The sequence below is a fragment of the Hyperolius riggenbachi genome, chromosome 7 (genome assembly GCF_040937935.1).
Source record: "Hyperolius riggenbachi isolate aHypRig1 chromosome 7, aHypRig1.pri, whole genome shotgun sequence".
NCBI classification, from domain to species: Eukaryota; Metazoa; Chordata; class Amphibia; order Anura; family Hyperoliidae; genus Hyperolius; species Hyperolius riggenbachi.
The window spans coordinates 154,666,305-154,684,060 of NC_090652.1; the positions used below are offsets into that span (position 1 = coordinate 154,666,305).

The following is a 17,756-nucleotide window of genomic DNA, read 5'->3' on the forward strand; positions in this document are numbered from 1 at the left end:
AGGGGCGGTACACAGCCACAAAAAGATGATTGAGATGCAACTTGAAACTGAGAAAAACAAACACAGCAGATACTGAGTTTGAGTGGTCTTGTTTCAGATTGCATTCTGTATGCATGCAAACCCAGAATAGTTACGGTACATCTCATTTACCGTATTTTTCGGACTATAAGACACACTTTTTCTCCCCCAAAAGTGGGGGGGGGAAGTCTGCGTCTTATAGTCTGAATGTACGGACTAGTGCCTATGTTTGTTCTAGTCCCCCTGTGTCTAGCGTCCCCTCCCTGTGTCCTTATGTCCATCCCCCCCCCCCCCCCTGTGTGCGGTGTCTGCGTGTTCCATTAACATCAGTGAATGAGGAGACCCCCAGATAATGATATAGTGTTGTAATAAGGGGGCGCTGAACCAGCACTGAGTGAGAGAACAGAATAAATGAAAAGGACGTGTGTAAGGAAAGAAGACAGATGGCTGCAGAAACTGTGGAGAGCAGTGACGAAGAATCCATTGACCAATCAGGTGGGTCAGCGCTGCTGCAGACAGCCAATCACAGCGCTCATGGCTACTGCCGGTTTGTTACACCACCCGATAGTCCGGGGCGGGATCATGCTCATCATCGCGGCCAATCACTGCACTCCCTCAGTAGCTGGGAGTGCAGTGATTGGCTGCAATGACTAGCATGATCCCGCCCTTGGGACTATTGGCTGAAAGTATTTCATTATAGCTTCATTTTGCTTAACCACTTCCCGACCGCCCAACGCACAGAGGCCGCCGGAAAGTGGACCCCGCAAGGACCGCCGCATGCACAGAGGCGGCGGTCCTTGTAGGGGCATGGGCGGCGCGATCGCGTCATTCGTGACGCGATCGGCCGCCGGGGACTGGCTCCGCCCACCTCGCGCTGTAACCCGCCGGCCGTTTGGAAGCGCCAGCGGGTTACTAGCACCCGGATCGCCGCATACAAAGTGTTTAATACACTTTGTAATGTATACAAAGTGTATTATACAGGCTGCCTCCTGCCCTGGTGGTCCCAGTGTCCGAGGGACCACCAGGGCAGGCTGCAGCCACCCTAGTCTGCACCCAAGCACACTGATTCCCCCCCCTGCCCCCTGATCGCCCACAGCACCCCTCAGACCCCCCCCCTGCCCACCCCCCAGACCACTGTTTGCACCCAATCACCCCCCTAATCACCCATCAATCACTCCCTGTCACTATCTGTCAACGCTATTTTTTTTTATTCCCTAAACTGCTCCCTCCTGATCACCCCCCCACCCCTCAGATTCTCCCCAGACACCCCCCCCCCCCCCCGTGTACTGTATGCATCTATCCCCCTGATCACCCATCAATCACCCCCTGTCACTGCCACCCATCAATCAGCCCCTAACCTGCCCCTTGCGGGCAATCTGATCACCCACCCACACCAATAGATCGCCCGCAGATCCGACGTCAGATCACTTCCCAAGTGCAGTGTTTACATCTGTTCTCTACCCTAAACACCCACTAATTACCCATCAATCACCCCCTATCACCACCTGTCACTGTTACCCATCAGAGCAGACCCTAATCTGCCCCTTGCAGGCACCCAATCACCCGCCTACACGCTCATTGCCCTCAGACCCCCCCTTATCAATTCGCCAGTGCAATATTTACATCTGTTCTTCCCTGTAATAACCCACTGATCACTTGTCAATCACCCATCCATCACCTCCTGTCACTGCCACCCATCAATCACCCCCTGTCACTGCCACCCATCAATCAGCCCCTAACCTGCCCCTTGCGGGCAATCTGATCACCCACTCACACCAATAGATCGCCTGCAGATCCGACGTCCGATCACCTCCCAAGTGCAGTGTTTACATCTGTTCTCTACCCTAAACACCCACTAATTACCCATCAATCATCCCCTGTCACTGCTACCTATCAGATTAGACCCCTATCTGCCCCTAGGGCACTCAATCACCCGCCCACACCCTCAGAACGCCCTCAGACCCCAGCCCTGATCACCTCGCCAGTGCATTGCTTGCATCTATTCCCCCCTCTAATCACACCTTGAGACACCCATCAATCACCTCCTGTCACCCCCTAGCACACCTACCCATCAGATCAGGCCCTAATTTGCCCCGTGTGGGCTCCTGATCACTCGGCCAAACCCTCAGATCCCCCTCAGACCCCCTTCCGATCACCTCCCCAGTGCATTGCTTGCATCTATTCCCCCCTCTAATCACACCTTGAGACACCCATCAATCACCTCCTGTCACCCCCCCTAGCACTCCTATCCATCAGATCAGGCCCAATACAATCTGTCATCTAAAAGGCCACCCTGCTTATGACCGGTTCCACAAAATTCGCCCCCTCATAGACCACCTGTCATCAAAATTTGCAGATGCTTATACCCCTGAACAGTCATTTTGAGACATTTGGTTTCCAGACTACTCACGGTTTTGGGCCCGTAAAATGCCAGGGCGGTATAAGAACCCCACAAGTGACCCCATTTTAGAAAAAAAGACACCCCAAGGTATTCTGTTAGCTGTATGACAAGTTCATAGAAGATTTTATCCCTTGTCAAAAGTTAGCGAAAATTGATTTTTATTGTTTGTTTTTTTCACAAAGTGTCATTTTTCACTAACTTGTGACAAAAAATAAAATCTTCTATGAACTCGCCATACTCCTAACGGAATACCTTGGGGTGTCTTCTTTCTAAAATGGGGTCACTTGTGGGGTTCCTATACTGCCCTGGCATTTTAGGGGCCCTAAACCGTGAGGAGTAGTCTAGAAACCAAATGCCTCAAAATGACGTGTGAATAGGACGTTGGGCCCCTTAGCGCACCTAAGCTGCAAAAAAGTGTCACATGTGGTACCGCCGTACTCGGGAAAAGTAGTATAATGTGTTTTGGGGTGTATTTTTACACATACCCATGCTGGGTGGGAGAAATCTCTCTGTAAATGGACAATTGTGTGTAAAAAAAATAAAATCAAACAATTGTCATTTACAGAGATATTTCTCCCACCCAGCATGGATATGTGTAAAAATACACCCCAAAACACATTATACTACTTCTGAGTACGGCGGTACCACATGTGTGGCACTTTTTTACACCAGAAGTACGCTAAGGGGCCCAAAGTCCAAAGAGTACCTTTAGGATTTCACAGGTCATTTTGCGACATTTGGTTTCAAGACTACTCCTCACGGTTTACTGCCCCTAAAATGCCAGGGCAGTATAGGAACCACACAAATGACCCCATTCTAGAAAGAAGACACCCAAAGGTATTCCGTTAGGAGTATGTTGAGTTCATAGAAGATTTTATTTTTTGTCCCAAGTTACTCACCATACTCCTAACAGAATACCTTGGGGTGTCTTCTTTCTAAAATGGGGTCATTAGTGGGGTTTCCTATACTGCCCTGGCATTTTAGGGGCCCTAAACCGCGAGGAGTAGTCTTGAAACAAAAATGACCTGTGAAATCCTAAAGGTACTGATTGGACTTTGGGCCCCTTAGCGCAGTTAGGGTGCAAAAAAGTGCCACACATGTGGTATCGCCGTACTCAGGAGAAGTAGTATAATGTGTTTTGGGGTGTATTTTTACACATACCCGTGCTGGGTGGGAGAAATCTCTCTGTAAATGGACAATTGTGTGTAAAAAAAAAAAAAAAAAAAAAAAAAGTCAAACAATTGTCATTTACAGAGATATTTCTCCCACCCAGCATGGGTATGTGTAAAAATACACCCCAAAACACATTATACTACTTCTCCTGAGTACGGCAATACCACATGTGTGGCACTTTTTTGCAGCCTAACTGCGCTAAGGGGCCTAAAGTCCAATGAGCACCTTTAGGCTTTACAGGGGTGCTTACAATTTAGCACCCCCCAAAATGTCAGGACAGTAAACACACCCCGCAAATGACCCCATTTTGGAAAGTAGACACTTCAAGGTATTCAGAGAGGAGCATAGTGAGTCCGTGGCAGATTTCATTTTTTTTGTCGCAAGTTAGAAGAAATGGAAACTTTTTTTTATTTTTTTTTATTTTTATTTTTTTTGTCACAAAGTGTCATTTTCCGCTTACTTGTGACAAAAAATATCTTCTATGAACTCACCATGCCTCTCAGTGAATACTTTGGGATGTCTTCTTGCCAAAATGGGGTCATTTGGGGGGTATTTATACTATCCTGGAATTCTAGCCCCTCATGAAACATGTCAGGTGGTCAGAAAAGGCAGAGATGCTGGAAAATGGGAAAATTCACTTTTTGCACCATAGTTTGTAAACGCTATAACTTTTACCCAAACCAATAAATATAGGCTGAATGGGGTTTTTTTTTATCAAAAACATGTTTGTCCACATTTTTTGTGCTGCATGTATACAGAAATTTTACTTTATTTGAAAAATGTCAGCACAGAAAGTTAAAAAAATCAATTTTTTGACAAAATTCATGTCTTTTTTGATGAATATAATAAAAAGTAAAAATCGCAGCAGCAATCAAATGGCACCAAAAGAAAGCTTTATTAGTGACAAGAAAAGGAGCCAAAATTCATTTAGGTGGTAGGTTGTATGAGCGAGCAATAAACAGTGAAAGCTGCAGTGGTCTGAATGGAAAAAAAGTGCCTGGTCCTTAAGGGGGGTAAAGCCCTAGGTCCTCAAGTGGTTAAAGCTTACATTTTTAAAATGTTTCATTCACCTTCCTTGTTCTGTATGTTTTGTTAATGTTAAATTGATATGTATTACAATGCAGTTGATGGATCATTTTCAGCTTGGAAAGCATTTGAAGGCAATGCCTGAGCTGTAGACATTCCTCATATGATGGTAACTTGATCTGTATCATTTCTAGCTTGGACTTCCTCTGTCTAGCTTGTGCCGTGTGCCTTGCAATACTATGTTTGGATCCCAGCATCAGCTGGTAAGTATGTCTATCAAAATATAATCATGTTTTGTGTAATGATTATTTCTGTCCTTGTTTACTTTCATACGAATGACTATTTTCTATGGGTGTTACATAGGGAAATGAACACACCTCTTTGATGGAGATGCTTTAGCAGACACAGGAGTATTCAATGTGTATAATGTAGCCATAACTAATTAATAGTGACCTACTGTAAATTGCTATTCAAGACCAGTCTTTGTTACTTATCTTGATAAAAGCCTTGTACACCCATTCAGTAGTTGTCACCCAAAATGATCGTAATCGTTATATGATGTATAAATAAAGCCAAGCGGCCGGTTCAGGTAGAGGGAGAGCAGGGTGGGGAAGAACAGTGCAAGGTAGCAATAGTAGTTTCTCATAAAGGTGCATACACACATAAGTTGTCTATGCTTTGCTAGATCGATTGACCAAGAGACAGATCTGTTGGCTGCCCATACACCGCAGGCTGATTCCCGATTGACTTCAGCATGTAATCTCTCAGAAATTGGCCTTGAAATGCCGCTGATTCTGCCTGCCTGGTCGCTTTCCAAATTTAAATGTGAATGTGTGTACAAATTAAGTCTGTGTGTAAATGTCGCTTGTTACCTTTTTACATTCTGCCAGTTTTATTCTTTATGCGGTTTATCCGAGTCATACATAATCTGTTGGTAACCTCTAGAAAGTGTTCAGATAATGTTATAACAATAAACCTATTTCTGACTCTGATTTCAGGATGTGGCTTTACTGGATCGATTTTTAAAGGAAGACATTCAGTCTGGAAAATTGCCACTCCTTCTTGTGGCCAATGCTGGTGCGTTTCCATATTCTGTTGCTTACATTTTAGAAGTGTGTGAAATTGACCCTGCTTGTGCCCTTTAGAAGTGACCGTAGAGACCTGTTTATACAATTCTTCCATGTCTGCCAACACAGGTCAGATGTCAGATTAGACATGCAGTTCTCCACACAATGAGAATAGGTCCAATCTCTATACAATCCCAAACCTCAGTTCTACAGAAAGGCAGATCTCAGGGACTCCTTCTCAGATATCTTCATGATTTACTGTGCAGCATTATGGGTTATCCCACCCCTATAACCCAGCATTTAAATATAAATACACCTGCATGTCTAATGCTAAACAATATTTGTAAACAAAATGGCTGGTCTGGCGTATTGCAGTATTTCAGGTTGCAGTCTCTAAATCAGAATATTCAGTGTGTAAGCTGTGTGGCTCTGAAGGACTGTATTTTTCTCAACCAAATGACAGATATCCAAAGCTAGACAAACAGTACGTTTTCATTGCCCACACCAATTATTAGTAATAATACCGGGTGAAAATGTAGCATAAATGTAGGTGTTCCTGATGTTGGCATATTTTCTTTTAGTGGGCCACCAAGTTGGAAACAATTTTGCAATCATCTAATATAGTTCCTAAGAACTGAAGTGGGGCACTCCCTGCTTATTCTCCCCTTCTCCTTTTTCAATAGACTAAGAGTAAGTTAGGTATAGTCCACTGTTGGTCATGGAGCAGATTCAACCAACAACTGTTGATTCAGGGTAAACCCTTTTTGACTAACTTTAGATAGTTTTCTTGCAAGCTTTCGAAACCTTACATTTCTTCTTCATGTATGATAAAGAACTGGATCACAACTGTACAAAAGTAGAATGTAAGCGTTACATAAGATTATTTTCATAGCCAAAACTCTCTGTTTTAGAGGGTGCGTTGTCACAGGAACGCTTCCCCAGATCTTTTGGGGGTGACACAATGTCCAGACTTTTAAAGTACTCTGTTTGGGATACATTTATACAAGTTACTTCTGTTGCTGTGACCTGCTCCCCCAGCTCAGCTGGAAAGCCAATGTGGACCAGATTAAAGATTCAGATAGGCTGCTCATGATGGTTCTTTGTCACAAGAGAAGTTTCAGTTTGGCTAGGAAAAAATAGTTAACTTCTAAATATACTGGGTAGACATGAAGGGACCCTTCTTTCTCATTGAAATACATGGATTTTTAAGATAACTCAGTATAGCTATGATATTAATATTTCTTGAAATGTTCTGAAATGATGCATACCTGGAAACTCATTGATTGGTTTTGCTCTAAAATGTATTGTATTCAGTGGTCCTATACTGGGTTTAGTGATGTCTTTTTTTTAAAGGAATACTTGTTAAATCATACTATTTGGTCTTTGGATATGTTTTTTTATTTGAATGTATAAATACATACTTTCATAGTTATTTGTGTTGCAAAAAGACATACGCCCATAGAGTTCAACCAGAAAACTGTACTTCACGTGTCTTTATTAGGACTTTTGTTCAAATCATAGTATATATGTACCTGTCTGCATTTGCATTTACAATAAACTGTTCGTACATGAAAAGTGGAGTGTAACATGCAGAGGCTTGTATATGAGATTTTAGGCTTATTCTGCAATTTGGCCAGGGCAGAGGCGAGAGAGGCTCCAGCCTCACGGCGCAGTGTAGGAGGGGGCGCAGAACTCACTCGGCAATCATTCCCCTATTGTGTTGGAAGCAGAGAGAAATAAGAAAAGTGGGTACGTGGCAGTGACTGCAAGCCAGATAACTAGAGATTAACGCATGTGTTTTTTCCTATTTAATTACATTGTATGCGATTTGCACACTGCTTTGCGGTGTACAAATTCTGATGGCTCTGCCGTGCAGATTTTTTCTGCACAGAAAAACGCTAAGAAATCCTGACAAGTAGAAACAGTCCCATCCACTTGTATTTGTTATGCGAATCTGCATGCAGAAAACGCATGCAGATTCGCTCTAGTGGAAACGGGCACTCTCGGTTTTTTGTTTAACCACTTTACCCCTCGCGGTACGGATTTCTCCGTCCCTTTTTCCACCCTTCTAAAACCAAGGGACGGAGAAATCCGTACCTTCTGCGATACCGCCGCTGTCCGCGCTCCCTCTGCTCGTGCACGCCGCTGCCCGCTCGCCCGGAGATCAATGAACGGGAAAATCCATTTCCGTTCGTTGATCTAAGCCCCCGCAATGATCTGCTGCTTCTATGAGAAACAGCGAGATCATTGTGATCTTCCCAGCCTCATAGTGCTTCCTGTAAGCGTCCTTCCGGACGCTTACAGATCGCATGAACACCAACTCACTGTGGCCATCTTGTGGCCAAATAGTAAAACTACACCCTAAAGCATTTTACATATACAAATACATTAGTTTTACACAATAAATTAACTCATTACCTCCCACACTCCCCAATTCCCCCCCCCCCCCCCCCCCCCCCCCCAAAAAAAAATACAATAAAAAAAACACAAATTACCTTAGGGACTGAACTTTTTTTTAAATATTTATGTCAAGAGGGTATAACACTGTTACTTTATAAACTACGGGCTTGTAATTAGGGATGGATGCAAAACTGAAAAAAATGCACCTTTATTTCCAAATAAAATATTGGCGCCAAACCTTGTGATAGGGACATAATTTAAACAGTTTTATAACCGGGACAAATGGGCAAATACATTTCATGGGTTTTAATTACAGTAGCTAGCATTATTGAAAAACTATAATGGCCGAAAACAGAAAAATAATTTTTTCAGGGCTGTGGAGTCGGAGAAAAAATGCACCGACTCTGACTCCTAATGAATTTAAACTGTAATTAAAATAGAAAATATGAAAAAAAAAATCTATTTCTCAGATAATAGTCATCATAAATAATTTATACATACAGTAATAGCTGTGCTTAGTCCACAAAAATGAAATAAACCAATCAAAATTAGTTACTTGTGCTGCTTCAATAAAGCAGTCAGTCAGATATACACATCTGATTGTGACTGTATATAAGATGTGTACACCGGAATCTCTTATATATACTAAATAACATCTATGCTGTAAGTATAAAGCCTGATGTGTAGCCGTGTCACTAATAGAGGTCAATGAGATTGAAATAATTCTGCGTTGATTCTGATTTATGCAAATGTATGCTTTTGAAATCAAATAATTTGATATATTGTTAAAATTTGGTTTGTTGACTACGAATTAAATGGTACCTGAGAAGGATGAAAAGCAGGGGCGTAGCAATAGGGGGTGCAGAGGTAGCGACCGCATCGGGGCCCTTGGGCCAGAGGGGCCCTGAAGGACCCTCCCTCAACTACAGTATTTGCTCTCTATTGGCCCTGTGTTGGTAATAATCACTTCTATAGATACTTTGAATAGTGGTAATTATTAACAAACTGTTCCCCATCCCCTTCTTGCACCTCTGACACTGTAGTTGCAATTTGCAGGTTTTGGTGTGCTGTATCAATTGTTATGTATAGAGTGCTTGGGGGCCCCATTGTAAAACTTGCATCGGGGCCCACAGCTCCTTAGCTACGCCACTGATGAAAAGATAAGTTTTATACATACCTGAGGCTTATTCCAGCCCCCTTCTGGCTAATCAGTCCTTCACTGTCCACCTCCACCACCTGGATCTTCTGCTGTGAGTCCTGGTAATTCAGCCAGTCAGCGCAGTCCGGCCGCATGCCGCTTCCACAGCCAGGAGCGTTCTGCGCAATAGTGCTGCGCAGGTGTAGTACGCTCCCGGTGGCGTAGTGTTTGCATGCGCACTACGCCAGACCGGCTCAAGTACCTGGACTTATAGCATAAGATCCAGGTGGCGGAGGAGGACAGCAAGGGACTGATTAGCCTGAAGGGGGCTGGAGGAAGCCCCAGGTATGTATACAACTTTAATTTCATCTGTCTCAGGTTTACTTTGTTACACAGTAGTACTATACTCTACATATGCACTCTCCACAGAGCTGCAGGGAAGCCACTGAGAATGTTGTGCACATTGAACACAGAGAGGTTTGTCTATCACCCATAAACCTGGTTCAGATTGTGCATGAAGAATGGTAATAGAGGAAGAATCCACTCATTCTCCTGCAGAGTACCTGCACATCACTGTTACATGTACCCACAGTTACATTGCCTAGGGCCTGATAGATGTTCTTTGTTCCGGTCTGTACCTTTTACAACTTTACAAGTACTCTTACCAAGGACTAGTTTTAGTCTATGACTAAAGGGAATAAATATGGCAGTCTCCATATCCTTCTCACTTCAGTTGTCTTTTAAAATTCCTAAGCGTTGGCAGTGAAGAGACGAATTTCATGTTACATACTTTCAATCAACAAGATTTTAATATGCAAATTAGAGGAGTCTGAGTCTGAGTCGGTGGAATCCTAAACTGAGGAGTCTAAGTCGGTGGATTTTTGTACCGACTCCACAGCACTGATTTTTTTCCCACATTTTTTTCCTATTTTCCCATTAAAACACATTTGGAATAAAATAATGATAAAATAATTCTTGGCATAATGTCCCACCTAAAGAAAGCCTAATTGGTGGCGAAAAAAACAAGATATAGTTTCAATATATTATTATATATATTATAATTTCATTGCGATAACTAATGGTAAAGTTATAGACGAATGAATGGAAGGAGCGCTGAAAGGTGAAAATTGCTCTGGTGTTCAAGGGGTAAAACCCCTCAGTGGTGAAGTGGTTAAAAAGGGGTTCCACTCGCCTTTATGTTGTGGACAGAGATGGTCAATAAGATGTTCACAGTTATGGCTTAAGTGCTCATTTCTTGCTAGCTATCTGCAGCTTGGAATTAGGCAGGCAACATCAACAGGAAGTGCATTTGACTGGCCCGATTCAAAGCTGCATACAATATGCATTTCAATTTGCATGCAAAACAACAAAACTATTGGCACCTTATTGACCATCTTTAATTGTTAAGAATGCAACAGACGGCATAGTGAATACTTCCAAATGAAGTCTTTGGTGCTCATACATCTTGGACAGGTACAGGAAAAACAAAATCTAGCATGCAGGTTTTGCCAGGAGTCCTAAGAAATATTGGTATACTATTAAAGGGTACCTGAAATGACACATGACATGATATAAATGTATATGCATGCACTGCTCCACTCCTGCATATAGCTAGTCTGTGTTCCCTTTTCTTTTGAGTGCAGCAATATCAATCCCTGCCATGTACTGATGAGGACCAAAAGTCTGAAACAGGCTGTCTGCATGCGGGGTTGATGTGGCTGTGTAATATTAAAGCTATAGGCTTGCTATACACCAGTAGGGCTGCTCAAATCCGAAACCGGGAGACATCTGCATAGTTGCTATCCGGATATCTCCCATTAAACCTGGGCGGGGGGGGGGGGGGGGGGGTGTCAATCGTACCTGTCTGATGTCCTCTTCGTCCGTCCCTTGGCGCCTCCCATGATGCACTCCACGCGATTACAAACACTTCCTCCTTCAACCCAAAGGGAGGAAGTGTTTGTAATCACGTGACCGCCGCTTGGAGCGCATCGTGGGAGGCGCCGAGGGACAGACGTCAGACAGGTAAGATTGACACCCCCCCCCCCCCCCCCCCCCCCCCACGCCCCACAGGTTTACTTGGAGATATCCGGATAGCAACTATCCGGATGTTTCCTGGTTTCGGATTTGAGCGGCCCTATACACCAGCTGTTCTGGATGCTTTCCAGGCTTACAGGGGCGAAAAGAGATCATTTGCATATTCAGTAGTGGAGCATTGTGCATAACCACAAATGTTCACTTATAGCTGAATTATTGCAAGTATCCTTCTGTTTTAAGAAGGCAAATTTCACCAAGCTTTTGAGTGCGGGAAATTGATATGAAAAGAGTCAATAGTTCATAGATTGTGGGTCTGGAACACTAAGGGCCCATTCTCACTGGGGTGATTAGTGGGCGATTACCGCGAATCGCCGGTGATCAATAGCGTGCAATACTCTGGCAGTGATCTCACTGCAGTGATTGCCACCGATCACCGTCCATTCATGATTTTAGCGGCAATCGCTAAACGTACTACATGCAGAATATTTAATGATTCTAGAGCGATCGCGATTAGAATGTAAAAATTGCTAATCGTGATCGCTCAAAAATTGCATTTCGCGATTTCAAGTGAGAACTGGTATTCAGCTGAGACAAAGATATATTAATCCTACATTTTTAACTTTCAAACACAAAATTAAAACTGGGATTCTAAAAAAATCCTATGTAGGAGTAGGGTGGTAGTCGAGATAAAATCTCCTCTGCTTTATTTTCAGTTCAGGTTTTTTTTAATGGTTGTCACCAAATGAATTTACAAGTGACCTATTCAGTTTTGGTGGATCAAACAAATCCTTAAACAAAAGCTATTTAATTACACATGATGCAAATCTGCACAGCAAAACACCTTAACAGATACATTTACTTTAAAAATGTGAATATGTAAGCAAAGCACAGAAATCTTATGCATGTACAGTATCACTACAGAAATATACTTTTTACAGCTTCCTGAACAATTACGAATAATGACTTGACAATATATGTATAAATGTCTTCTGTGGTTGCAGGTACGCCAGGAGCTGGACACACAGATAAGCTGGGAAGATTAAAAGAACTGTGTGACCAGTATAACATATGGCTGCATGTAGAAGGGTAGGTTGTTCTTATTTCACTGCAGGCACAGGTGTATTGAAGACTAATTAGAAGCTCATGTAAAACTACTGTATTTTGTGTATACTATCATTTAATTACATATAACTATATTGTTACAAAAGTATTCAAAGTATTTGAAGTTTTCCACATTTTGTCATATTACTGCCACAAGCATGAATCAATTTTATTGAAATTCTACATGAAAGACCAATACAAAGTGCTGTACGCTTGAGAAGTGGAACGAAAATCATACATGATTCCAAACATTGTTTACAAATCAATAACTGCAAAGTGGTGTGTGCATAATTATTCGGCCCCCTTTTATCTGAGTGCAGTCAGTTGCCTATAGACATTGCCTGATGAGTGCTAATGACTAAATAGAGTGCACCTGTGTGTAATCTAATGTCAGTACAAATACAGCTGCTGTGTGAGGACCTCAGAGGTTGTCTAAGAGAATATTGGGAGCAACAACACCGTGAAGTCCAAAGAACACACCAGACAGATCAGGGATCAAGTTATTGAGAAATTTAAAGCAAGCTTGGGCTACAAAAAGATTTCCAAAGCCTTGAACATCCCACGGAGCACTGTTCAAGCGATCATTAAGAAATGGAAGGAGTATGGCACAACTGTAAACCTACCAAGACCAGGCCATCCACCTAAACTCACAGGCCGAACAAGGAGAACGCTGATCAGAAATGCAGTCAAGAGGCCCATGGTGACTCTGGACGAGCTGCAGAGATCTACAGTTCAGGTGGGAGACTCTGTCCACAAGACAACTATTAGTCATGCACTGTACAAAGTTGGCCTTTATGGAAGAGTGGCAAGAAGAAAGGCATTGTTAACAGAAAGCATAAGAAGTCCCGTTAGCAGTTTGCCACAAGCCATGTGGGGGACACAGCAACCATGTGGAAGAAGGTGCTCTGGTCAGATGAGACCAAAATTGAAGTCTTTGGCCAAAATGCAAAACGCTATGTGTGGCGGAAAACTAACACTGCACATCACTCTGAACACACCATCCCCACTGTCAAATAGTCAAATATGGTGGTGGCAGCATCATGCTTGGGGGATGCATCTCTTCTGCAGGGACAGGGATGCTGGTCAGAGTTGATGGGAAGATGGATGGAGCCAAATACAAGTCAAACTTGGAAGAAAACCTCTTGGAGACTGCAAAAGACTTGAGACTGGGGTGGAGGTTCACCTTCCAGCAGGACAATGACCCTAAACATAAAGCCAGCGCAACAATGGAATGATGTAAAACCACACATATCTATGTGTTAGAATGGCCCAGTCAAAGTCCAGATCTAAATCCAATCGAGAATCTGTGGCAAGATCTAAAAACTGCTGTTCACAAACGCTGTCCATCTAATCTGACTGAGCTGGAGCTGTTTTGCAAAGAAGAATGGGCAAGGATTTCAGTCTCTAGATGTACAAAGCTGGTAGAGACCTACCCTAAAAGACTGGCAGCTGTAATTGCAGCAAAAGGTGGTTCTACAAAGTATTGACTCAGGGGGCCGAATAATTACGCACACCCCACTTTGCAGTTATTTATTTGTAAAAATATGTTTGGAATGATGTATGATTTTCGATCCACTTCTCACATGTACACCACTTTGTATTGGTCTTTCACGTGGAATTCCAATAAAATTGATGCATGTTTGTGGCAGTAAGGGGGCCGAATACCTTTGCAACCCACTGTGTGTATGTATGCATATATGTGTGTGTGTGTGTGTGTGTGTGTGTATATATATGTATGTATATGTATATATGTATGTATATGTATATATGTATATGTATATATATATATATATATATATATATATATATATATATATATATATATATATATATATATATATATATATATATATATATATATATATATATATATATATATATTATATTTTTTATTTTTTTAATATACATATTAAGCACTTTACAGTCCCCACCAGGTTGTCATAATTTTGGTGTGAATTGGCAACTTAAGCGATCTACGCACTTCATTTTTATTTTATTTTTTTGTCACCCAAAGCAATCATTATGATCAGGCAAAAATCTAATGTGAGTATTGGTAAATACTAGCATCACAGGGATTCCTCTTTAGTGTTCGTACTTATAGGACCCTCTTGCTATTCCCCTTTAGTGATCAAACTCATAGTACCTTTTTGCTGTTGCCTTTTTAATGTGCTAAGATGAACAAGAAGTGTCTGTGCATCGATCATTCCTAAACTGTCCCGCAAAAGAATTGCAAATGATAGCGCTGTGTCATTTCGTCCACCTTTGTATATACTTTAACTAATCGTTAAATGGGGATAAGCAGTGTAGGTCAGAACAATAGGCTTCACACTTGTACCAGGTCAGTGAGGTGCTCAGTAGCGAAACAATGGCATAGGCTTGATAACCACATTATAGCATTGAACAGTTGGTTCAATTACACAAATGTGTACAAAAATTATTTGGTAACTTGCTGTTTTTTGGAGCTTAACTTAAAGAGACACTGAAGCGAAAAAAAATATGATATAGTGAATTGGTTGTGTACTATGAATAATTACTAGAAGATTAGCAGCAAAGAAAATATTCTCATACTTTTATTTTCAGGTATATAGTGTTTTTTTCTAACATTGCATTATTCTATAATATGTGCAGATTACACAACACTCAGCATTCAAAATGAGTCTTTCAGAGCAGTCTGTGAAGTAATGACATCTCTAGCAGAGGAAAAGTAAACAGTTCAATTACAGTTGAGATAATAAAAGTCAGAGAACAGCCCTCTCCACGACTAACTTGGTCGAGAGCTTAATGGCTTGTTTGCATAGAGATAACAACTGGAGTTTCTCAACTCTTCCTGTACTGGAAACAATTACACTGATGTATCTGATCTTAATGTTTTATTTCTTAGCTGTGCTACACATACAAATCATAATATCATCATTTTTTTTCGCTTCAGTGTCTCTTTAAAGAACCTCTTCTCTGCTATGAAACATAAACCGCATAATAACCTTTACAGAAAACATTTCTTTGTTACAGTTGATACAAATCCTGCAATAAATCTGCAGTGTATCTACTTCCTGCTTCATGGGAGCAAACCTAGGGTTAACATCCTGTGTTTACAAATTAGCTTCTCTGCTGAGGCAACCAGCTAACACAGCTGAGAGATCAAATTAAACTGGTGATTAGTCACAGATGAGGGGGAAGTAGACAGGCTACACTCTCTAAATACAGATAGGGTGCATTTCTCTGTTTTCCTTCTGTGCAAGAGTTGAACTCTACTTCAGAATAAAACAAATAAAAAAACTTGTAGCAGAGGCAGTTGCTCTCAATCAACTCGATAAAAAAAATCCTTAGAAATGTTGCAATCTAGCTGAATAAATACTTCATTGTCCTTTTATATATTTCTTGTCTCTCTTTCAGTGTAAACTTGGCAACACTGACCTTGGGCTATGTCAGTTCTGCTGTCTTGGTAAGTTTTGGCCACTTTTGCATTATTTTGATGATAATGATCAGTGTTCAGAGAGTATAACATGAATAAAGGCCATAATACAGGCAATGAGCTGCTGAATGGTTGTTCGATTATAATGCAAATTGAGCATACATTTTTACATTCCTTATGTTGGCACACAGGTGTATGATTTAAAAGTGAGTACATCTTATGTCCTAGTCCTTGTGAGGACATGAGTCATGCTATTTTGCATTCCATTATACAGAGCTATACATACTGTATAAAGTCAATCACTTTAAGGTACCCATATACAATACAACATGTACAAATGGTAGAACGTAATAATGGCACCTATTAAAAAGGGTGCCTCATTCACATTACTAGAGTCAGCAATAGCGATACCCAGAGTCATGTCATTATGTACAGGACATGCCTCTGTGGTCTCTTAAAGGGAACCTAAACTGAGAGGGATATGGAGATTTCCTTTTAAACAATACCAGCTGCCTGACTCTCCTGTTGACCAATTTGCTGCAGTAGTATCTGGATCTCATATCTCACACCTGAAACAAGCATGCAGCTAATCCAGTCTGACTTCAGTCAGAGCACCTGACCTGCATGCTTGTTGAGGGGCTGTGGCTAAAAGTATTAGAGAGACAGGATCAGTGGGAGAGTCAGGCAACTGGTATTATTTTAAGAGGAAAGATCCATATCCTTCTCAGTTTAGGTTCCCTTTAAGATTTCAAATACCCACCTCAGGCCAGGAACTACCGGGGGGGGGGGGGGGGGGGGGGGGGGGGCTTAGGGTTAAGCACCACCTTAGGGTTCTTAGGGTTAGGCACCACCAGGGGGGTGGTTTAACCACTTGAGGACCACATGCTTACACTCCTGCTAGTGACCAGGCTATTTTTTTACAATTCAGCACACTGCACGGCCATACAACTTAGCACACAAATCAATCTGTCCCCCTTTTCTGCCCACCAACAAAGCTTTGTGTTGGTGGGCTCTGATCGCTGCTGCAGGATTTTTTTTTATTTTTTTTTAATTCATTTATTTGTAATTTTATTTTCCCTCCCCCGAGAGCCAATCAGGGTGATCCTCTCTCATAGGCATCAGCCTATGAGAGGGGATCGCGTAGTGAGTCGCTCTAGGAGACAGCCAAGTGACAGGGCTGTCCCCAGTACAGCGCTGCAGTAGATCGCTGCACTATACAAAAAACAAACTGTGTTTTCTTTTTTTTTTTTTTTCTTTACACTCTGCCAGCAGCAATCGCCACTGGCAGACTTGTTCACGAAGCTCTGCTCCATCACTCAAGCAGGGATGTGTGATCCCCGCTAATCTCCCCCAGGACTTGACGCCTTTCAGCATTAGGCGATCCTGGGGGAGCCACTCTGCGACCAGTGATCGGTGTTAAAGAGACTCTAACAAAATTTTCAGCCTTAGTTCTTCTATCCTATAAGCTCCTTTGCCTGTTCTAATGTGCTCTGGCTTACTGCAGCCTCTCCTAATTGCACAGTGGCTGTGTTATCTCTGTTATATGATCTACCAGTAATCTGTTTCCTTCTGTCGGGCTAAGGTTTGAATGTGTGGAATGTGCAGGGCTGCTTGTGATTGGATAGAAGCGATACACCCCCTCTGCAGGCCCCCTGCAGGCTCTGTATGACTCACACACTCTGCTTATGTGAGCCTATCACAAGCTGGTTAGTTTGTTTGTAAACACTGCCTAAAACTGTTAATTACAAGCCAGGATTGCAGCAGAGAGTGGCAGAAACAGCACAGAGGGGCCCAGGAGAACATAATGAATAGAATGGTATGCTTTTTGCTGTACAAATTTTAGCGTACAGATTCTCTTTAAGCAATCGCAGAGTGGTTAAGGTTAGGCACCAACAAGGGAGATTCTGTGTGAGAGTAGGGAGAGGTTAGGTTGTAGTAAAATATTGGTACATATTAAAGATTTTTTTTACTACTTTATATGAATAA

The 17,756-nt window shown here is 42.1% G+C and overlaps 1 protein-coding gene across 2 annotated transcripts in view; it reads left to right on the top strand.

The window, feature by feature from the left end:
* Positions 1-17,756, top strand: part of PDXDC1 (pyridoxal dependent decarboxylase domain containing 1) — a 169,315-nt gene that overhangs the window by 92,511 nt on the left and 59,048 nt on the right. For both annotated transcript variants that reach the window (XM_068244776.1, XM_068244777.1), the window contains exons 7-10: positions 4,813-4,881; positions 5,617-5,695; positions 12,259-12,343; positions 15,752-15,800. In XM_068244776.1, the coding sequence (XP_068100877.1) occupies positions 4,813-4,881; positions 5,617-5,695; positions 12,259-12,343; positions 15,752-15,800 (282 nt within the window). The remainder of the gene's footprint in view (positions 1-4,812; positions 4,882-5,616; positions 5,696-12,258; positions 12,344-15,751; positions 15,801-17,756) is intronic.